The 25,211-nt window shown below is 38.3% G+C and overlaps 1 protein-coding gene across 1 annotated transcript in view; it reads right to left on the bottom strand.

Moving 5' to 3' along the window:
- The window catches only part of LOC127441993 (GPI-anchor transamidase-like), a 48,430-nt gene that overhangs the window by 5,612 nt on the left and 17,607 nt on the right, over positions 1 to 25,211 (bottom strand). Inside the window, exon 10 of the mRNA XM_051699619.1 lies at positions 13,665 to 13,740. Coding sequence (XP_051555579.1) covers positions 13,665 to 13,740 — 76 coding nt within the window. The remainder of the gene's footprint in view (positions 1 to 13,664; positions 13,741 to 25,211) is intronic.

The raw sequence follows: 25,211 nt of genomic DNA, 5'->3' as shown, positions 1-25,211 counted from the left end.
AAAGCCTATCTTCAAACTCAGTGCCTCTTTGCTTGACGTCATGGGAAAATCAAAAGAAATCAGCCAACACCTCAGAAAAAAAATTGTGGACCTCCACAAGTCTGGCTCATCCTTGGGAGCAATTTCCAAATGCCTGAAGGTACCACGTTCATCTGTACAAACAATAGTATGCAAGTATAAACACCATGGGACCACGCAGCCATCATACCGCTCAGGAAGGAGACACATTCTGTCTCCTAGAGATGAACATAATTTGGTGTTAAAAGTGCAAATCAATCCCAGAACAACAGCAAAGGACATTGTGAAGATGCTGGAGGAAACATGTAGACAAGTATCTATATCCACAGTAAAACGAGTCCTATATCGACATAACCTGAAAGGTTGCTCAGCAAGGAAGAAGCCACTGCTCCAAAACTACCATAAAAAAGCCAGACTACAGTTTGCAATTGCACATGGGGACAAAGATCTTACTTTTTGGAGAAATGTCCTCTGGTCTAATGAAACAAAAATTGAACTGTTTGGCCATAATGACCATCGTTATGTTTGGAGGAAAAAGAGTGAGGCTTGCAAGCCGAAGAACACCATCCCAACCGTGAAGCATGGGGGTGGCAGCATCATGTTGTGGTGGTGCTTTGCTGCAGGAGGGACTGGTAGATTTCACAAAATAGATAACATCATGAGGAAGGAAAAGTATGTGGATATATTGAAGCAACATCTCAAGACATCAGCCAGGATGTTAAAGCTCGGTCGCAAATAGGTCTTCCAAATGGACAATGACCCCAAGCATACCTCCGAAGTTGTGTCAAAATGGTATAAGGACAACAAAGTCAAGGTATTGGAGTGGCCATCACAAAGCCCTGACCTCAATCCGATTTGTGGGTAGAACTGAAAAAGCATGTGCGAGCAAGGAGGCCTACAAACCTGACTCAGTTACACCAGTTCTGTCTGGAGGAATGGGCCAAAATTCCAGCAACTTATTGTGAGAAGCTTGTGGAAGGCTACCCAAAATATTTGACCAAAGTTAAACAATGTAAAAGCAATGCTAGCAAATACTAACAAAGTGTATGTAAACTTCTGACCCACTGGGAATGTGATGAAAGAAATAAAAGCTGAAATAAATAATTCTCTCTACTATTATTCTGACATTTCACATTCTTAAAATATAGTAGTGATCCTAACTGACCTAAGACAGGGAAGGTTTTCTACAATTAAATGTCAGGAATTGTGAAAAACTGAGTTTAAATGTATTTGGCTAAGGTGTATGTAAACGTCTGACTTCAACTGTATGCAAATCAGGTAACAGCACAAACACACCTAATTGGATGCAATTCCCGATGCTGCGGGTCGGTTACAAGTACTGGGTTGTTGAGGATGCAGCAGACTGCCGTGGATACTTACCTGACGGTAAATGGAAATGTGTATATGTATATTATTCTTTTATCACTTCATTATTTTAATTGCTTCTTCGTTTTGTTTGGAGTGCAATTTGAATTTAGAAATGTATTTGATTTAAGTTTTTTAAACAAATTAATTTAATTTTCAATGCAAAATCACAAAATCAAGAATATTCACCGATCTCTCAGCCTGGGTGTTGCCGAATTGGATATTGCGATTATATATATATATATATATAGTGAAGGAGGGAACAAAACAAATTTTATTCACACACATGATGTATTTTCCCGGACAATGAAATACCCGACCGGTAGAGAGTGCACAAATGAAGTATGTTCTTTGCCAGAGAGATGTTAACAACTGTTGTAAAACCATCTTTCAAAAAGCTGAACAAGACATTTTAATTGCAATTTTTTTTCCAGTTTCATTAGAATTTTTTGTTAAAATAAATTAAAAAAAATAAAGTTCTAAGTTTTAAATCAAGGTGTCTTGCTTTATTGTGTAGGCTTAACCCTAACCCTGCTTAATGAAAATTACCCCATAGTACCACCTAGCGTCCAACCAGCGGTAATACCGGTGTTCGTCGTTTTTATGTGGAGTTTTTTCTGACCAAACAACCAATCAAAACTTGGTCGACCAAGAATCTTCTCATCAACTAACTTTTGGTCGACTGTCAGGGGGCAGCCTTATAAAATAGTGACTTGAGTTTAACAAAGATCCTAATTGCGTCAGTGCAGGATGATATGTGTGCGTGTCATGTTTCACCATGGATTGTATAATGTGTGCTCAGCGTATTTCAGCATGGATTGTATGCGTTTTTGACACATATCAGCATGGATTGCTTGTGAACAAGTCACAATATGATTAAAGCTTTGCAAAGGAACTGTTGTTGAAAGATGGGGCAGTTAAAAACACTATCGGACCACCGACCGCAAAACCGTAAGTAACCAATTCCATTCATGAATGTTTTATTTGTCATGACTCTTTGATATTTATAGTTTATGGTTTGATACACTCAGATGTGATGTGTTGGATGTGTGTTATGTGTAAACCCTGAAATTAATTTTTTTATGTTGTGGAGCTGGTTCATCTTTCGATTGAGTTTCAAATATACTGTATATGGTTGTATTCGAGGTGCTACACAATGTTAGCCAATCACAAAAACGGGCATTTACATTGAAGTCTTAAAGGGCAAGAGAGCCGAAAACCGACCGTTTCAGGCAGAGGGCCAGAGACAGCGTGGACATATGACTAAACTATGACTGTTTTGGTGTAAAAAAAAAAAAAAAAAAAAAAAGTTTACTAGCACTATAAGTGGACTCCAGGGAAAATAATAACATCATAAAAAAATAAAAATAAATAAATAATAATAATAATAAAAAAAAAAAAAAAAAGAGTATCATAACCCCTTAAGCAAGTGTCAGTTATATAATGAAAGCAGTTTTTACCGAAAGGTTTAAATGTGTTCTTAGGACAAAGGTATGTTTCATAAAAGTCAGGTTGGGGCAGGTTGTCAAATGTGTTTTAAATGTCATAAATGTATACAATTTGACAGTTACATTTGTTGGCCAAAACAATGTTTTGATATTTTGATATGTTACCTTTTCCATTTTTGTTGTTTCATGAATTGTTGTTTTGTGCTTGAATGTTTGTACAATTAAACATTTTGCTGAAAAGCCTATAATAGGTAGTTTAATGCAGGGATAGATTTAAAAAAGAGGTTGTTTTGGTGGTTGTGATGGGGTAACCAACAACACCCACCCCCCCACCCCCAACACACACACATAACACCTACACCACTGGTTTAATGGCAGGTTCCACTGTGACAACTTACCCCATATAGTGTGACAGCATGCCCCACTATTGGGATTCAATGAACTGTATCTTTGTTTCCTGTGCAATAAATGTGAACATTTTTTTATTTTTTTTTTGCAGCCAAGACTTCAAGGTATGTGGCTATGCAGAAATTGACTTTAAAATATGAACCTACTATAAGAAATATTCACTGGAGTAAAAAAATCTGACAACTAGACCCAGACTCCCCTATATGCTTGACTATAACACTCTTCTATATCATTCGATAAATTACAGCTGCCATGATCAATAGAAAATGTGAACAAACGTCTCTTTTAAAAAAAAAATAAAACCCAAAATTAATTGTGCAAAGTGCTGAGTTTTCTATATAACTCTAGTCTAATTTACATGGAAAGGAGTTGTGTTTGTGCTGATAAGGAATGACAATGGCTGTTTCTCAATTAGCATTTTTTGTTTTCTTGTGTTCTCGTGGACTCGTTCGATGTCATCAACCACTGCCGAAGTTAAATACTCAAGAACGCAATTACAGAGAATGCATAAAATTACTCGGCTGTGTTCCTGATCAGGCCAAATATCGAGGATGCATCAGATAGTGACATGTGGGCAAGAACCCATTTGAAGACCCAAAAGTCAGTATGGCACTACAGTGGCAGATGAAGGACATTCATCGTTGTGTTTTACCTCAAGTGTTTCCCGCTGTAAGCTCGCGAAGAGTCGTCATACTTCGTCAACATTTGTTATTTTGTTGGGCACTGACACACTAATTGTCTCACTGGCTACAAATGTGTTTGGATGGGCAATTCCACAAAAGGAAGATTGCAGCACATCTCAAAGCTCGCAACAGATGCATTCTATATCCTCCTGTCCTTCTGAGTTCATTCTTCCAAGGTAGCTTAGCAAGACTGGTCTTCATAAAAATGCAAGTCCGTTCTCTGCATTCTTAGCATGGAGAAACACCATTAATTTAACATGGTGCAGTGCTATTTCAGTGTATTTAGTGAATATTTAAACCAAACTGCAGATGGTTAGTGAATAAGACGCAGGATTTTACACTGAAATACCACTCTGTGAACACTGTGAATTCGCCCCAATGTCTTTTGCTCTGTTTCACCAGAGACTTAGGACAGCAATAATGAGTAGCCTTGATATGCATAATACATTGAATATGAGGGTGGAGGCAAGAGGAGGAGACGTCCTGAGTGCTGCTATAGTTAACCTCCACAGCTAAATTGGGCCTGGGAGGGTGCTGGCTGTACATAAGGGGGCTTCTCACATGGCTTAACAAGAACTGATGGATTGACTCTGACAGATCGCTTGGCCTACCTCTGAGAGCAGCCGAGGTACTGAGCTGGCGTTAACTGGAACCACGATAAAGAAAATGACGAAGATGGATTAGAATTATTCAAAGATTATCACTTGGGAAGTGATACATTCTGTGAGGTTAAAACTTGTGTAATGGGCCCTCTGGATGTTATAACAAGCAAAGGGCATAAATGCATGTGAATGAGTTGAGGAGAGATTACACAGAGAATTCTGTGCTGGTTTCCATGGAGATTAATTACACTGGAATGCTACTTTGTATTTCTGTAAAGGTTTGAAGTGTTGCACACTTGGATATGGAATGCACAGAGCTGCAACATGAGCTAAAGTTCATTGAATTGTTAACTCAATGTTACAGATCTTTCACTGTAAAGCTTTTAAAGATCTATAGAAGACATACAATGGAAAACAGGATTTTCTTTGGGCTTCTGAAATAAAAGAGTTTAATATGGTTGGTAGACATACTCTAATGTTCAGAACACTAATCCGAAAGTCCACTAAGACCAAATATTAAAACGAAATTGCAAAATCAGAAATCATCATTCAGAAATCGCAATGAGCACTTAAATGAATGTTCCGGGTTCAATAAAAGCCAAGTTAAATTGACAGCATTTGTGGCATAATTTTGATCATTAAAAAAAAAGTATTTTGACTCGTCCCACATTCATAAAAAAAAATACATATGGGGCCTGGGTAGCTCAGTGGTAAAGACGCTGGCTACCACCCCTGGAGTTCGCTAGCTCGCTAGTTCGAATCACAGGGCGTGCTGAGTGACTCCAGCCAGGTCTCCTAAGCAACCAAATTGGCCTGGTTGCTATGGAGAGTAGTCACATGGGGTAACCTCCTCGTGGCCACTATAATGTGGTTCGTTCTCGGTGGGGCGCGTGGTGAGTTGAGCGTGGTTGCCGCGGTGGATGGCGTGAAGCCTCCACAAGCACTATGTCTCTGTGGCAACGCGTGATAAGATGCGCGGGTTGATGGTCTCAGACACCCGGACTGAGGCGAATCAGGTCACTACGCGACCACGAGGACTTAAAAAGCACATTGGGAATTGGGCATCCCCCCCCCCAAAAAAAAATACATAAATTACAGTTACAGTCAGGCACTTTCAATGGAAGTGAATAGTGCCACAACCTTTCAAATACACTCTGGGTCCTATTTTAAGAGCAATAGTGCCAAGCGCAGTGCTTTGCCATTAGGCATACATGCAAAGTCAGTGGGTATTGCCATGAAGTTTTGGCATTTTCGAGCAAGCATGCGCTACGTCTAGGTGCAAGTAGGTTTGCGAAATTGCACGCAAATCGCAAATGGGCCAGGTCAAGTGCAATTTAATTATGAGGTTCTTCTCCGGCACCATCTGCATCCTATTATACAGTCCATTCCCTGTCAAGCACCAGCGATATAAACAAAGAAAGCACATTCATAAGAAGTGGCTAGTGTAAATGGACTGTATGCAATGAATCAGAAGAATAGAAATATGGACTTAAGTTCTTTTGTGCATTAATTGCATCCCTGTTGAATGTCAGGCATATTTCTATGACAGTGACACTCCTTTTACATGCATGGAAGATGTGTTTTTTTGTAAGGATTTGGATTTACACTCCATTAAATTCTAGAGAATGTAAGCATTATTATATTGATCTACTGACACACAAATCATGGCTAGTATTAACAGTGATTGTATCGGAGCGCACTTCACTTCTACCGTCGATTTGGATTTTGAAAAATGTTATTCATTTTTTTTATTTACACGATAAATTAAACCGAAAATATTTTGAAATTCAAATCCAAATACACTTCAAATGAAACAAAAATATAATCAAAATAACGAAGTGGTCAAAAATATTTACCAAATCCAAACCCAATTTTACTCTCTCCAACTTCTTCCACCGGCCCCTTTTGCGGTGACTTAAAAATAAATCTACGACAACAGGTGGAAAAATATCAATAAAAATTAGATCATAAATATAATTGTAAATATAAACATAATAATAATAATAATAATAATAATAATTAATTACCATGACCTAAAGATAGTTTAACACAAATCTCATAATATTTTTTTCATAAAACGGCTACATCAGTGATCGTCATGGACTTAATTTAATGTTCCACTATATTTTCAGAGTTTGAACATGAACTTTATTACCACCTGCTGGTGGAATCTCCAAACTGCAAATGCAGGAACTGAATTTAGACTTTGCGCTTCAAACTGATGTGCTTTTGAAATGTCTTGGCGCAATGACCTACTGTATTTCTCAGGAAAATAGCAAATTGCGCTTTGCCCAACTTCATTTACATACAATACACCCACAGTTTGCACACATACACCCACAGATAGCGCAAACACTCCCACCCACGGCCACTTGCGCTGGCACGAAAATTGCTCTTAGAATTAGCGCTCTCAGGAAAATTGGATAAGACGTTGCGAGCGGTCGTAAGTGCACTCACGAAAACAGAGCGCAAATACAAACATGATTTTAGTCTGATAAAATTGCCTTTTCTGTTTAGTTATATTCAATACTACAAATTGAGTTAGTCATGACGACAAAGTCGATAAACCCTGTAATCTGGCAAAGGTTGCAATGCCAGTAAATCCCTGATTTTATCACACTAAAATCATGTTAACACATTTTGTTTATGTCTTGTGGCTATACTTTTGAAACAGTAAGTATTTTAACGTTTACTGATCGGCCCCCATTCACTTCCATTGTAAGTATGTGGCGAGAGTGTAGTTGAGCATTCATCTGCGGAGAGGGGAAGCAGTAAGGATTCATTCCTGGGTGATAATTAGGTCTAACAGCTGTTTCTTTTTGCAGTAATCTGGGGAGAGCGATAAGAGGATCCCACGCCAGAGGAAGGAGGGAGAGAGAGAGAGAGAGAGAGAGTGATGCACAAAAGTGCGGCGCATTGGAGTGTTTATCCCGACTTTTGAGTGTTTATTTTGTGAATAAAGAGTTTGAAGATACCTGACCCACGCTTCCTCATTCCCACATTAACCAGTCCTGTTACAAAGTACCTCACTGTAACCCAGATTTTTGCTTTTCTTAAATAAATGATGGGGAGAGTCAAAATATTACTACACCGGTGAGCAAAGGTTACCCAGTCATAAAAGAGGTCATTTACATATAGAAGTCTTCAAGAGATTTGCATAAAGAGAAAAACTAAATTACGCCTTAAGGGAACATTATAAGGGAATTTGCATACAATTTACCCAAATATATTGAGAGTTTTCTCTTGTAAAACATGTATGCAAATGGTACTCTGCTGTTTTTTCCCAGACTGCAAACTCTGTCATCAAACGTCTCACTATTCAGTGATTTAATTATTTTCAGTTTAGCTGGTTCACAACCCAGCCAAAAAGGACAAAAGGAAACAAGCATGCATCCTCCACCTTCAGCTTTGATTCCCTCATGCCATGAGGCTGTCAAGCGAACAAATAATTATTCAAAGCGGAAGACAAGCCTTCTCAGAGCAAAATCATCACAACAAGCTAAGTAATTGAGTCTGGAGAAAAACACCTTCAGCTGAGTACACTGCGATTAGTCCCTGACATTTCAAGCTGGATTTAGAAGTGAAAACCATCTCTGCAAAAAGGGGATAACCTCATCCTCAGACAGAAAAGATGAGGTTATAGCACAGTGTTTCCACTTCTATGACCTCACACACTGACTTGTCTTTTCAAATAAATTAAACATAGTCCTGCAGCAATTCATATTTGGCGTACAGCTGCTTTTGGGTATCTTAAATAATTCTAGGCTCTTCTGAAATGCTCTTTAAATATGTCTGTTTTAAGATAAACTCATTTAATATCACTTTGATCATTACATGTTCTGGATTGAAGTAGAAACATTTTAAATTAAATTACTTTGTTTCTTCTATGTAACACAAACAGAGGTGTAAGGCTGAATGTTAGACTCAGTAACATTCACTTTTATTTCATGCTTTTTTTTTCTTCATACAATGAAAGTGAATGGTGACTGAGGTTAACATTCAGTCTAATACATCTCCTTTTGTGTTACATGGAAGAAAGAACATCATACAGGTTTGGAATGAATCACCCTCATATCATTAAAAGAATTTGAACATTTGGGTGAACTAACCCTTTAAAGTTTTTTAAGAGCTTAAAAAGTCAAACTTTCACTGGCCCCCGGCTACATATTCAATCAAACATATAAGTGGAATCTGAATGGAAAAGAAAGATTTTTTTATTTTATTTCAGTCTACACAAAGTTTGATAAATATCTGACCAAATATAACTGTAGGGGAACAGAAGGGAAGGAGATAGAGGTGCTTGAAAAATAAATTCTTTATCTAGCAGAGGGCATAATTTTAAATAATTTTTCAAAACATTGTCTAGTCTGGCTAATGCGTCTGCCAATGCCCTTGTGCAATGCAATCAGACTATTTTTGAAGGTAACAAGTAAACTAACTTTACTTACTATACCGTCTAGGTATTCTTCAGTAGGGATGGGAATTTAAATAATTTAACCATTCCAATTCCTCTTAACAATTCCGGTTCCTTAAGGGTTCCATTACAGATTCCTTTAGTACTTTTGAGAAATAAATATTTGGATATAAGAAATGCAACTCTTACTGCATTTACTGTCCTCAGCCTCCTGTTAGAAAGTGATGAAATAGTTTCATATTTTAACAGAAAAGATTTCTGCCAATGGTGTGTTTGCACAGACATTTTAATTAAGATATTTTATTAATTCATTACTTTTTAAAAATACCACTAATTAAAACAATACTCGTGAAGTGTTTTAACTACACATTGTCCTAAAAATACCGGAGGATAAGTATCATTCATTCGGGAGGAAGGGCTGCATGTTATGTGGTGTAGATTCAAATGAACTGGCTCATAAGAGTCATTTGTTCGGGAATCGGACTACACTGGTAGCACTGCATGTTTCGTACTGTAGATTCAAAAGAACTGGCTCATAAGAGTCAATTGTTCGGGAATCGGATTACACTGGTCACGTTGTAGGTTTCGTGCTGTGAATTCAAAAGAGTCATTTGTTCGGGAATCGGATTACACTGGTCACGCTGTATGTTTTGTGCTGTAGATTCATAAGAACCGGCTCATTAGAGTAATTTGTTCGGGAATCGGTCTACACTGGTCGTGCTGTATGTTTCTTTCTGTGGATTCAAAAGAACCGGCTCATAAGAGTCAATTGTTCGGGAATCGGACTACACTGGTCACGTTGTTGGTTTCGTGCTGTGGATTGAAAAGAGCCTGCTCAAAAGAGTCATTTGTTTGGGAATCGGACTACACTGGTCACGCTGTATGTTTTGTGCTGTGGATTCAAAAGAACTGAGTCATAAGAGTCATTCGTTCGGAAATCAGACTACACTGGTCATGTTGTAGGCTTCGTGCTGTGGATTCAAAAGAACTGGCTCATAAGACTCATTTGTTTGGGAATCGGACAACACTGGTCATGCGGTATGATTCGTTTAATCTTTTTTTAAGTTACTTTCTAAATTTACAACATTATACCTGAATTACTGCTTTAAATAATAACGCATGTAAGAACGTATCTGATAAAACATAAATCCAGATAATTTAATTGTCTTATTCTGATCATACTGATATAGACAATATATTAATAACAAGAATACAGAAGTTTGCATTAATGACCCCGTTTACACCTGGTCGCTTAAATGCGTCATCTTTGACCACTTATGTTCAGATTTCTGAGGGTAGGGTTTCTGATTTCAGGACAACACATCAATCACTATGTCAGTTTGTTACTGCATGATAATAAACTTTAAAAAAGTCATAAAATGCAAAAAGCATGAAAAAACTGTGCACTTTTTCTCCAAGATGCAGTTGAAATTGAATCTAAACACAAACACAACATTTCAAGCAGAATTCTCAATTATTTTGAGTACCTGTATTAACCTGAGCTTCAGATGTGTGTACTTCTCCTCTGTCACTGCATGTTGATATCAGCCACACAGAAGTTCCACGAAGTTCTTGTGCCAGTATATGTGTATGCTTTTTCAAATTTTCCAATCGAATAGTTATTTCCTTTTAAAGCTGCATGTAACTGGAAGGTGCTTCGCTGCTTTCTGTGATGGATTAGTGTCTACATATGCATTTTTGACTTCCTCCGTATTTGGTTTTTGTGATCCGATCACAAAACAAAACCTGCAATTAGCGCTGAAAACAAAACCTGTATTTGTTCTTGAAAATCTCATGGCCTAATAACTGATGAATGAATATGATAAAATTATGTACAGCCCACTTTGGATGCAAAAATCACAAGTGGACTAAAACACTCACATATTACACCACATTTTCTTTGAAGGAGAGCAAGAGAAACAGACATCCAGCCCTTTCATTACTAATGAAAAGTGACCACAAGAGAATTTCATCTGAAATCCAACCTCATTTGATTTGAAAGTCTACAGTATTAGATTTTTGGTGCACTTTAAAGAAAAAGTATAGAATTGCTTCCTTTGATTGGGAACACAAAGTTTTGGATGGAAAAAATGTCTACAATTAAGTTTAACTAATTAATTTAAAATAAGAAGTATAAAGTATAAAGGGCCATCACATCTCAATTGCATAAAATGTATCTCTGCTCAACATCACCAATGGCCAATCACCAACTCTAAGTGCAAATTAATTACTTCAGTTGCACTGTCACTGGAAAACTCTATCAAAAAATCTATGTAAACCTTCTTATTATGCTATTATTTTGTATATCTCAAGAAAAAGTTAAATAACCAACAGAACAGAATCAGCCCTGAGCTGGTTTATATTGCACTATATTTGGCAATTCATTACACACATCCCCTTGCAAAAGACTCGTTTTATTCTTAATTCAAGAATCTGTTGCACTATTGAAACATTTGCAATGCACAATCCAACTAAAGCGCATCTGCCAGGAAAACTGAACAGTATGCAGAACTTTTTGAGAATTATTTCAGAAATATTTCTCCAGCAATTTCATTTCCGAAAAGCTATTTGAATTGTAGCATTTGGCCTTACAAGGGAATCATTTAGATGCATGGACATTCTGTCCAACAGTAATCTGTTTATACAAGAATAAGAGCTAGTTAAGAATGCTGAGCAACACAAGCATCATTTATGTCCTTGCTCCAAATTCACAAAATACCAGGAATGTCACTAATAGGAATTGATGCAGAGAGAGAAGGAAAGAGACAGAAAGAGAGAGATCAAAGGTTGTGATGTAGTCTGCATGAGGCCAGTAATAGAGTCCAGCACACAGTGAGAGGGAGCATCCAATCAGAAATTCCTGACTGAACGACTGCTGGAGGGATGGCTCATCCCAGTCCTCAGACTCACACTGTTCACTGCATATCCACTCACTGCCTGCAATTACTCCACTATTCTTTATCCAGAATAGAACATTCATATTTATGAATGTCATCTGCAAAGCTCAGTTATAGCAGTGCGATATACTGATAAAACAAGCAGTCTTGACTCTTGACATCTTGTAACCTCCACTATATCAAAATGGAAAAGAGGTGCTGGTTCATCAACAATTTATTACATATAGCAATGCCTTCACTTTATCTTTAAAAATGTCACTTTTTGCTTCATTTAAAAAAAGAACACAAACAAATCTCTAAACCTCAGAAGAAAGTCTGAGTATGGTTTGCTTTTTTTGTCATTAACGCAATTATTCATGACTCCTATATATATGACTTATTATATATAATTCATCTTTGTTTCAGGGCCTTTCTCAGCAAATATCAATGTACCTGCCGATTAATTGCGATTCATAAATCTGGAAAAAATGTAATTAATTGTATTAACATTTTTAATCAATTGACAGCCCTATGAAATATAACAAATAAAATTCATAGCAATCAATTCACACATGTATACAATAACATTTATTTCTAATAAGAATTATAATTATTATTCGAGCTAAAATTAAATCATTTTGCTTCACATAGATGGAAATATAGATGGAACATGCTTCGATGCAGACAGCGTTGTAGATTATATTGAAGCCAATCTAGTTTTGTTCTATCTAGTTTTGCCGGGACAGAGCCAAATTTTCCATCCCAGAACCAGGGGCATGAAACAGCACCAGACCGGGCTTCAGGTCTGACACCAGCATTGGCATCATGTTGGTGTAAATGGTTTAAATCTGAATGCAAATTCACTCATTTCAATTTTTGGTCCACTTGAAGCAGGAATGTGTTTCTTTAAAAGAGGTCTTTAGTGTGAAAAATTCTAAGGCCATTTGCACCTGGTATTACAATGCATTTTTAGAGTAATCCCATCACAAGTGGACAATGCTAAAAACGGGTGCAAACAGGTAAAAAGGTTTTGTGATCGGATCACTGAAACCACATAGTGTAATGTAAACCCTAAATGTGTGTAAAAACATTTTTTTTTTACTTTGCCGGTTACACGGGACTTTACAAGGAAATAACTGTCAGATCTGAAAATGTTAAAAAGCATACTATATGTAACTGCATACATTCTGTATACATGCATAAGACTTCACAGACCATCTTCACTGTGCCTGATATCAACATGCAGTGACATAGATGAGAAGCATGCACATCTAAAACTCAGTTAACACATGCACTCCACTAAAATATCAGAGAATTCTGCTTGAAATGTTACGATTGGGCTTAGATTCTGGGTGAAACTTTCCCATGCAGTCAATGTTGAATGCATAGAAGCAGGCAAGGCCAAAACAAATTGGTAAATTTCACACATAGCATGGTCACACCTACTAGCTATTTAGGTACAGCAGCAAGGTAAACACAAAACATAATTAAAGACCTCAGTAGTGTTTAATTATAGTACATTTTGTAAATGCTGGGCAAAGATAACACAGCGCATTGTACTGGCAGCATTAGGCCCAAATCATTCTTTTATCTATGGTGCTAAATTAATAATTACTTCTATTATTTGTACTTTTGTAGTACAACATAATGCTGTTTTGTGCTTTTGTGCTCTATGCACAACTCTGTTTTATAAAAAAAAAAAAACAATTATACATTTTGCTTCAATACCAAAACATAAATATTGCTAAACAGACTCAGCCTACTGTTTTCAACTTCACAATCATGAATCACATTCAAAATAACCCATGTTCAAATTTACACATTCGAACAAGAGTTAACCCCAGACTTACCTGATGAATAATTTCAGCCACTGGTAGCTGGTCCACATACATCAATGAATTGATCTGTACAGCGCCGCTTGCAGAACTGAAACAAAACAAAGAGGAAACTGTCTCTACAGCAGACAAAACAAATCCTTCTTTAAAGGGGAAGTGTATAATTTTATGATGTTAACATACTTTCTCTGATCCCAGCTTAATATTCAGAGACAACTATAAGTAAACTACTCATAAGCTGACTTCCCCATAAAATGTAAATACTGTGGCTCTATGGCACTATTAAAACCTTACTCTGTTAAGGCCGATTTATACTTCTGCGTCGAACCTACGGCAACGCGCACAACTACAAAATTGTAACAACGCGTCATGTGATTGGCCCGCTTCGTAACCACAGACCATCCCCCAGCATGACAAAAGAGATATCTGCAGTAGTGTTGCATCATATCACAATGTAGTTTGACACAGTGGCATTGTTTTAATAAGGAAAATCTGCCGTTTTTACAGAAGTAAGAAAATGTATATGAACCCTATGGAATTACCTGTATTTATGTACAAATTTGTCTTAAAATCTGGTTTGATTCTAAGTTAAAATAATGAACAAACACAATCTGTTTTAACGAATAAAACACAAGTTATTGTATTGTTCTTGTACATATTGAATACATAATTTTAACATTTACAGTGTAGGATGGAAAAAGTATGTGAACCCCTAGGCTAATGATGTCAACAAAAGATTATTAGAGTCAGAAGCTGGCAAACCTGGCAACCAATTAATGAAACGAGATTGGAGGTGTGTAAAAATCACAAAAAAAGAGATCTCAGAAGACCTACGATCAAGAATTGTTGCTTTGCATAATGCTGGAAAGGGTTACAAAGAGCTTAGACATTCATCTGTCCACAGTTTGACAAATAAAATAGAATCCTAGAAAGACAGTTAAAGACTTGAAGGTATCATTGGAAATGGTTATCATCTCTGTTCATGAATCTACTATACGGAAAACATTAAACAGGCAAGGTGTCCATGACAGGATACTACGAAGAAAGCCACTGCTTTTCAACAAAAACATTGCTGTGTGCCTGAAGTTTGCCAAAGACCACCTTGACACTCCAAAACGCTACTGGGAAATGTTATGTAGACTGATGAAACTAAGGTTGAATTGTTTGGAAGAAACTGCAACACTATGTATGGCATTAAAAGGGCATTGCATACCAACATGAAAGCATTATCCCAACAGTGAAGTATGGTGGAGGGAGCATCATGATTTGGGGCTGCTTTGCTGCTTCGGGGCCTGGACCGTTTGCCATCATCAAGGGAAAAATTGGTTCCCAAGTTTATTCAGATATCCTACAGGATAATGTCAGGGTGACTGTGCGCCAGCTGACGCCCAGTAGAAGTTCAGTGGTGCAGCAGAACAATGACCCTAAACAAAGTAAATCCACTACAGAATGGCTTAAAAAAGAAAATTCACCTTTTGGAGTGGCCAAGTCAGAGCCCAGACCTTAACCCAATAGAGATACTGTGAAATGACCTCAAGAGAGCTGTTCACACCAGACATCCTAAGAATATGGCTGAGCTGAAGCAGTTCTGTAAGGAAGAAGGGTTAAAATTCCTTCTGAACGTTGTACAGGTCTAATCCACAGCTACTAGAAACAGTTGATTGAGGTTATTGCTGCCAAAGGAGGATCGACCAGTTATTAAATCCAAGGGTTCGCTTACTTTTCCACAGCACTAGAAATGTTTAATGGGATGTGTTCAGCAAAGACATGAAAGATTATAATTATTTGTGTGTTGTTAGCTTAAGCACATTGTGGCTGTCTATACATGTGACTTTGATGAAGATGAGATCACATTTTATGATCAATTAATGCAGAAAACCAGCTAATTCCAAAGGGTTCACATACTTTTCCTTGCCACTGTCTATTCTGTTTATGTTTCATGAAGTCACAAGCGACAATGTGACAAAAAGACATATAAGAGTTCATTCTACTGTAAAAACATACAGTAAGTTTGAGAACTAAAAACTTCCTCAATAGAAAAAGAACATTTATATAAATCACGCTACAAAAACATCAGCAAGACATCAACAACGATTTTTACAATGTCGCACCCTTGGCCCTGCTCACTGGCACTCAGTCAGACAGGTGAAGAAGAGAGAGATGGGCCACATCTGTCATGGGAGATTCATCTACACCAAAGCAACTTACACAGGACACCTTCCTAAATATTTTTCTACATAAACATGCACTAGACGAATTGCTTTGACCGGTATCATGCATCTCGCACCGTTTTAAAAGACAAAATGTCAAGTTATAACTCTTGGAGACCCCCATTCTGTGTCTTGCTATTATGAGTATAAAGGTGTACTGGATGAGTTTTTGATCCCATCTGCACTATTTTTAATTGTTGGTCTATGTAAACATGAACTAGATGGACATCTTTGATCGTTCTGATAAGTTTCAAAACTTACAAGATCCACGTTTTAAGAGCGGTGCAAGCGCAAATTTTAAAACATTTGTTTGTTCTGGTTCTTTTCCATTTTTGCTTTCAGCCCATCTCAGCGTGGATTACTTGTGAACCAATATGATTGTCACAATATGATTCAAGCTTTGCAAAGGAACTGTTATTGAAGGATGGGGCAGTTAAAAATACTATTAGACCAGATCGAAAAAATAAGTAAACAGTTTCAAATGTCATGACTGTTTGATATTTGATGGTGCTGAGTGTTAACAGTTGGATGTGCGTTGTGTGTAAACCCTGATATTTAGTTTTATAATGTTGTGGTGCTTGTTCATTCTCTTCCAATTGAGTTTCAAATATGGCTGCATTCGAAGGACTGCACTATGTAAGCCAATCAGAACAGTGTGTGGTAACATTGAAGTTTTAAGGAGCGTTTCAGACAGGAGGCCAGAGACAGGGTGTAAAATGATCATATTTAACTATATTATGACTGTTTTGGTGCAAAAAACTTCACTAACATTATCAGTGGACCTCAGGGAAGATAATACAATTATCATGACCCCTTTAAACAACACCCATTATGTGTTGGTCATGCGAGAAGTATTTAATTAATTTGATGGGGGGATTTTTCAGCACTGAGGGTGAAAAGTATGCCAAAAAATGTATTTATTATTATTCAAGCGACTACATTTTTTTAATGGCAAATCCCATCTGAATCTCTATAGAATGCCAGGGTTGGGCAAAATTCTGAATGTAAGAAGTAGCTCCATTTCAATTCATGAGTTAAAACTTGAATTGAATAAGACATGCCCCACAGGATGTTGAATTTACTAAACTGCAATGCACCTTTAAACACAGTATTTTCAAGCTTTGATTGTGGTCAAACCAACAAACCAGTATTTTCAGACTAAATAAATTACTTGTTTTGACAAACATCCCTCCAATTTAAGGTCCCCCTAATCTAGCCACATTAATATGCAGTGGTCTGTGGAAGTTAAAACCTTGCCACCATACAGCCATGCCTTCCACAAGTGCCCGCAGTCTGTTAATTTGAGTGGTGGGATGACGTTTTGGCCCTCATGTGTGCCAGCAAAGCTCTGTTTGAAGGGACTAGACGAAACCCCTCAGAGTCAGCTGTCTGTCTGAGGTGGCTTCATACAAAAACATAGTCCGGATAATGAATGGAGGAAAGGGAAAAAGCAGAGAAAGCACACTTTGTGCCCTGGCACAAATCCAGAGAATTCCCATTAGACTAGATATAGGATAGATAGATAGATTAGGATAGGATAGATATTTTTTCCATTACCCACAATTTATCTTTGTATAATACATATCGATATACAGTATATTTAAGAAAACTGGTTTAAGCAACACTTTTATATGTGTAGCAGGAAAAAAAGAAAGATTCATGGGGGGAACAAAATAGCTTTTTAGATTTTCTTTGGGTGACGTGTGGGTGGTGATTGACAGGTAATTTCAGAGTTGTCTTTGCTATTCACTGAACAAACAGCAAACAAACTGAACAGTGTGGTGCAGCTATACACTACCAGTCAAAAGTTTTGAAACACTTACTCATTCTTTATTATAATTTTTTTTCACATTTCAGAATAATAGTCAAGTCAAGTGTTTAAAAAATTTGACCGGTAGTGTATGTTGGAGAGTGGAGGCAATTGGTAATCTATAGGTGGGCATGGCATTTCAGCTGACAAATCACTCTTGTATTTCAATGAGCAGCCTGGGCAGCAAATTCATGGCCCACCGGGGATGAGGCTTTTTCTATTAGCAGACAAAATGTCCTGTCACTCTAGCCATGTGTATGGTATCAGCACATTGAACCACATTTGGTCCGAATTCAAATGGCTCAGCTTGAATTACAGCAAAACGGAGAAGCAACCTGAATATAGATAATTTGAGTGAGGCTGCTGACTAGAACATCTCAACACTAACAATGTAAAAGCATAAAATGTCAGAATACCATTGTAAAAAATAGTTTCCCCACATCCCACATACTTGTCAAACTGACAAGCAATAACATGAACTAGATTTTTACATTTTTCAGAAGAAAATGTAAATGGTCCTTGCCCGGCCACCGCAATGCTAGGGTTTTTTTGGGTAGTTGTTAGGGTATTCCAAGTGTTACTAGTTAGTTACTAAATCCCCAAATCTATGAAACTACTTTCATAATGGGGTTCAGATGGATCAGACACACCCAGGCCTGATTACTGCCAGCCCTGTTCAATCAAATCAACACCTTAATAGAACTTTTCCAGCAGCATGAAATTGGCTTAGGTCTCACCCAGTAGCACACTATGCCAAGGTCGAAAGAAATTCCAGAAATTATGAGGAATGTCCATATTGTGCTATGGACATGAGATGCCAGACGGCTGGTATGAGTCTTTCTGTAGCTGCTGATCTCCTGGGATTTTCACACACAACAGTCTCTAGAATTTACTCTGCATGGTGCCATAAACAAAAAACATCCAGTGACTGGCAGTTCAATGGACAGAAATGTCTTGTTGATGAGAGAGGTCAACAGAGAATGGCCAGAGTGGTTCGAACCGACAAAGTCTACGGTAACTCAGATAACCGCTCTGTACAGTTGTGGTGAGAAGAATATAATCTCAGAATGCTATTCTGAGATGCGGGTTGGCGCTGTTTTGGCGGCACAAGGGGGACCTACACAATATTAGGCAGGTGTTTTTTTATTTATTTTTTATTTTTATTTTTTTTATCCCCTTTTCTCCCCAATTTAGAATGCCCAATTCCCACTACTTAGCAGGTCCTCGTGGTGGCACGGTTACTCACCTTAATCCGGTTTGTTGTGGCTGATTGGTGTATGGGACCTCCCGGTGAACATTGGCGGAGGAGGGGGAGCGAACAGCGTGAATGTGTTTGCATCTCTTTTGTGTGATAATGTTTGTGAATACAACAAACAGAAATAACACATGTGCGGCCTCCTGGAAAATTTCGGCTGGGAGGGGAAATGAACAGCATGAATGTGTTTGCGTCTCGAACAGGTGAAACAAGCACATTTCAGATTTATGAGAACATTGTAATGTGAACACAATCACATAAAAACAACATATATGAGACCTCCCGGCGAACTCCGGCGGGGAGGGGAAATGAACAGCATGAATGTGTTTGCATCTCTTTTGTGTGATAATGTTTGTGAATACAACAAACAGAAATAACACATGTGCGGCCTCCTGGAAAATTTCGGCTGGGAGGGGAAATGAACAGCATGAATGTGTTTGCGTCTCGAACAGGTGAAACAAGCACATTTCAGATTTATGAGAACATTGTAATGTGAACACAATCACATAAAAACAACATATATGAGACCTCCCGGCAAACTCCGGCGGGGAGGGGAAATGAACAGTGTGAATGTGTTTGCGCCTCAACCAGGCGTAATAAGTGCTTCTCTTTTGTGTGAGAACAATGTTTGTGAACACAACACACAGAAATAACACATGTGCAGCCTCCCGACAAACTCTGGAAGGGAGGGTAAATGAACAGTGTGAATGTGTTTGCATCTCGAGCAGGTGCAATGAGCACTTCTCTTGAGTGAGAACAATGTTTACATAGAACAAAATATGTGCAACCTCCCGGTGAAGAGGGGGAAATGAACAGCATTAACGTGTGTGTGTGTGTGTGTGTGTGTCATGCAAGCGATGAGTGCCCCTCGCTCTATGTTAGAACATTCTTTATTTGAACACAACACACAGAAACCGTTCAGGCCACGGTTGCATGGCTTCACAGATGGCTCGGCTGTCTTTGGTGGAGCCGGAGCAGCGGGGGCAGGGTTCCCCGCCAGGCGCTGACCCAAAGTAGAGCGATGAGTCATCAGACATTCATCACTGTCACTGGTGACTTTTTGTGACCTGCAGCATCATTTTGAAGTAACCATGAATTCGTGTCACTTCCATGACCTGTCATGGCACGTGTCAGATAGAGTTGTTTTTTTTACCGCTGACTCTAAGGCCAATGCTTTATGAGGCGAGTTAACATGCAAGCCGGATCTCCGGGAAGAATGGCATTTACCTTTGAGACGCAGTCTTTGACCGGTTAGACTGCAGGTTCATCCAAGTGAGACCTTTCCGTATCAACTGGAGGGGACCACTGTAAACCGAGCTCCTCAACTGCCAGCAAGAGGACGTGAATCAGCTCTTATCAGTGGCATTGCATATAGAACACTTGCAGAGCGACATCTTGAAACGACAGCGTTGCACGTAAGCGGCTCTTTTTTGAGATATTAATATATACTGTATATATGAAAAGGATACAATATCTCCTGCCGGTAGACTGCAGGAAGCGGGTGGTGTCTCGCTGAAATGCTGCGTTGTCCAACGGCGAGCGTCTGAAGCAAAGAACCCGTTCACCAAGAAGCGTCTTTGATGCGAAGCGGAGAGAATGGAGAGGGGGAGAGTCTTCTTGCTGCAGGCGCTGAAAGTACAGGCGAGAGTCATTCTGTCTGTGTTTGCAGAGAAGATCCCATCCGCTGAGAAGTGTACCTTGCTGGCGAAGCAGAGAGGGCTTTCAAGATGAGAGATGATGTCTGTCTTGAAGGTAGACATTTCTGAAGAAATGGTGATTTCGCACCTGCTTATATAGGCCAACTAAAGGGGCTTAATCACCATTGCCAATCACAAGATTGCCGTTATTGTATAAGGGCTTTAACTAGTTGTCAGAAAAGTAGTTCCCCATAGCGTTTTGTCGCAATGTCGAGTGAACTGAATCGAAAGGGAACGTATAAGTTTCTGTGTTTTTTGTTTCAAACATCATCGTTTTTTAAAGTATACTGTGCTAGAAAGTGTTTTCGAAAGTCTCCATTTTCGGTAGAAGAAAACGCTGTTCCAGTGTGGATGTGGCCTAAATCGCTGGATGTTGCACAGTCTCTGAAAACTCAGCTTTCTGTTTCCTAACATCATAGTTTTCTACAGTATGCAGTACTAGAGAGTGTTTTCAGTGGAGGAAAATGCCATTCCAGTGTGGGTGTGAGACGTAAGCGTAGCAAAATCAAAGCATTTGAAAAGAAAACGTATTAGTTTCTCTGTTTTTTGTTCCAAACGTCATCATTTTCTAAAGAATGCAGTACTAAAAAAGTGTTTTCGAAAGTTTCCATTTTCAGTGGAGGTAAACGCTATTCTAGTGTGGATAAAAAGCATAAATGTAGCAAAATCAATGCGCTTTGAACCGAAAACGTATAGTATTAGTATGGACATGACCTAAATCGTTGAAGGTTGCAATCTCTGTGCTGTTGTGGTTGCTAGCAAGTGTTCCTACAAGACTGCAGTCTCCAACTATATAAGGTGGTTGATCACTATCTGCACTCGCATTGGTAGTCGCTGCATTGCATATCTGCTCATTTGCATAGTTACATTTAGATCAGCTTGTCAAATTGCAAACAGTCGCTGTTGTTAATGTCACCAGTAATCCCCAACTCTCACTGAAAATGAATGACTTCAGCTTGCTTCATCAATGCAAAACACTGTCAGTGTGAACGCGTCTTTAGGGTTAGGCATTCCCAACTCTAAGTATGAGCATGTGAGGTGCTGCAGCAAATTAATCATTTAAACAGGCTCAAAATTATTCAACATCTGTCATGGCAATTTTGCTATTTCACACGATAAACTTTTAATCAAAGTGTTTTCATAAATGTATATGAAAAACAATCTGAAGGTGTCTTGAGAGAGTTGTATGGAGAGCGCACTCTCATTTCCTTTATGCCCATGCCGCAGCTCCTGATTTATTTTTCATTTGGTAACATCACCTGACATTTAATTACTTTGAGACTTGAGACCTGCTCTAGGCAGTCAACATAATCACTGTGGGCAAACCTGATATACAATACAATCTCATAAAGAGTGGGCACAAATAAAAAAGAAGAGAAGGGAGTCTATTATTTACGTCCTTCTCTGTAAAATGTAATTTACCTAATGGAAGTCCTCTGATACAGTGGCGGGACTACGGAGGAGAAAATCAAGAGGATAACAGAATGATTTAGCATCGTCATGCCTCTACTGTTATACTGTACTACAGAGAGTCACCTCATAGAGGGGAAAAATCTCAGCATTTTTTTTGTTTTTTGCTAATTTAAAAAGTGCTATGAGATTAAGCCTCCAGTGATATCTAACCCTAACTTACTTAACTTAAAAACAATCAATATTTTTACAATTTCATTTGGTGAAACTAGTGGCAGAGAAATTACAATAGACTCGAGACAGGAGTGTTGAAGTGCAGACTACATTTCCATTTGAAAATATAAAATATCAGCATACTTGACACTTTAAATAGAGTAAAGTGAAAGCTGTCTACCCCTGATGCCATGCCAACACACTGCTCCCACATGACAGCCAAACAATGCTCTAAATGTGTCACAACTAGTCCGTACTGTCATAGGCACAGACAGAGAGCAAGGTGACCAGGCATTAGACGAGTACCAGTGCTGTAAACAGCGGACACGTGTCCTTGTCAAGGCATTCTGATGGTGGAAGAGAGGGCAGGGAACTCTAGCCATGCATGACAGCTGTGAGACAGTCAGAGACAGGGGACAGAGACCTCCCCTCAGGTGCATATGCTGCCATTACACCCACAGTGATGTGCCAGCATATAGCGAGCCTTTTGGAGATGTGTCTTGACCGCCTGTGACGGTGGCGAAAAAGAGGATACTTCCATTTCCAAAGCAACAGTCACCTCTGGCACTAGCCAACAGCTTGTTTGGTACATTTAGTAGCTCTCTGATTCAGGTTTCATCCGGCAGTCATGTTATGTTTGAGTTTACCAGCAACAATTATAATTGAAAGCAGATAAGAGATGGTTTTAGTGTAGCAGACTCCTGCAGGCTTGACCTGAATAATCCAGCTAAATCCTCATTTTAAAATGCTAATTAGTTGTAAATTATCTTTGATGATTAGAATAAGTTATAATGCTGTTTATGTAAGTATCATGCAGCTTTATTATCAAAATCTAATTTGAAAACCTGTCAATGGTGATTAATGTTATAATTAAGCAAAATCACACAAGCAGGTTTGCTTTTGCGACTGTGAAATGTTATATTGCTTTTATTACACAGTAAAATAATACTTGTATTTTAATAATACAGTAAACTGTAAGAATGAAGTTTTTACCTTAAAGATCAATAAAAATAATTATTGATTCCATGGAAAGATACATTTTCCAAAGTTTTCTTTGTGTCTTATATTTAAAATTGTATTTCTTTATTTGTATCTTTAGTTGCATGAATTTTTGCTCTCCTGTCCTATCATGAACACGCACAGGAGATCAACTATCAGTGAACATTATCACTAAATAATACATTCGATTTCAGTTTGTTTCTCACCAAACCTTATCGTCTGCTTTCATAACAATCATGAGTCTCATGGAATAATTTATTAGACTCCTGAATTATACTTCTGCATTCTTTCGAAGCTTGAAGAGGTGGTCACCATAAACTGCCATTGTATGACATCATTGAGCACAAAACATTTTCACAGCTTCTCCCTTTGTGTTAAGAAAAAACAAAATCATAAGGGGTTATAACAACACAGGGGTGAGTAAACAATGACTGAATTTTCATTTCTGGGTGAACTAATCCTTTAAGTGTAACATAGTCAGATTCTTTCAGTCAAATGATAGTATATTTCTGATTTGATCAAACTATTTAATTATTTGTATTAATAATTATGTATGTATTATTATTATTAATATAATAATAATAATAATAATAATTTAACTTTGACCACATGAAGCACATTGTTTAGGCCAGCTAACAAAGCATTTTTACAGTCTACTTACAGTATATCTGATGAAAATATTTGTTTTAATTATTTTATTTGATTTGATTTGATTTGATTTAATATGATGTTAAACAATCTGAAGTGTGTTATGTGTGTGTGAATGGATTATGCTGTCTCATCCTTACACTGACTGTCTACAGAGGAAACACTTTTTAACATAAACATTTTCCTTTCATACTCAATCTAGACATGCTAGTGCCATCTTGTGGCCTTCACGGTCCACAGCACAATGAGATTACTAATGCCTGCAAACACTTTTAACACACATTAACATTCCAAAGACAGTTCAAGATGTCAAAATGTGAACTTTATTATGTAATTTTTTTTTTTTAAATAAGGTGTTATGAATGGTGCAGTCCAAACAATAACATAAATGCATAAAAACTGTTAATGTCATTTAGCAAAGTGTTATAAAATTTGTATTGAGCAAGGCCCAAAAATTAGATGACTGATATCCTTTTCACATGCCTGATTTGGCCCGTTTCAAAGTAGCCATATTGACTGACATCATTAACAGGTCATTAGGGGAGTCAATATCACCAATAAAGTTTTTAATAATGTTGCTTTTAACTATTTCTATTTTATTTTATTATTATTTTTGGGGGGATTTTTCCCCTTTTTCTCCCAATTTGGAATGCCCAATTCCCAATGTGCTTTTTAAGTCCTCGTGGTTGCGTAGTGATTCGCCTCAGTCCGGGTGGCGGAGGACAAATCCCAGCTGCCTCCACGTCTGAGAACGTCAACCCGCGCATCTTATCACGTGGCTTGTTGAACGCATCGCCACGGAGACATAGCATGTGTGGAGGCTTCACGCCATCCACCGCTGCAACCACGCTCAACTCACCACGCGCCCCACCGAGAACGAACCACATTATAGTGATCGCGAGGAGGTTATCCCATGTGACTCTACCCTCCCTAGCAACCTGGGCCAATTTGGTTGCTTAGGAGACCCGGCTGGAGTCACTCAGCACGCCCTGGGATTCGAACTAGCAAACTCCAGGGGTGGTAGCCAGCGCCTTTACCACTGAGCTACCCAGGCCCCTAACTGTTGCTATTTGAAAAATAATTGCACACCGTAGAACGTCCATCAACCAATCAGAATCAAGCATTTAACAGACCCGTGGTATAATATTACTTATACCACGGGTCTGTTGAATGCTTGATTCTGATTGGTTGACGGACGTTCTAAGGTGTGCAATTATTTTTCAAGTAAACGCACGGCTATGTGTCTAATCAGCCTCACATAGCTATAATGGAAAGCACGGCGCTACCCCTCCCCCTCTTTTTTGCCCGTGCACACACACA

This window comes from Myxocyprinus asiaticus, chromosome 6, assembly GCF_019703515.2.
Source record: "Myxocyprinus asiaticus isolate MX2 ecotype Aquarium Trade chromosome 6, UBuf_Myxa_2, whole genome shotgun sequence".
In the NCBI taxonomy this organism is placed as follows: domain Eukaryota; kingdom Metazoa; phylum Chordata; class Actinopteri; order Cypriniformes; family Catostomidae; genus Myxocyprinus; species Myxocyprinus asiaticus.
Note: the sequence above shows the minus strand (reverse complement) of the source record. Positions and strands in the feature narration are given on the sequence as shown.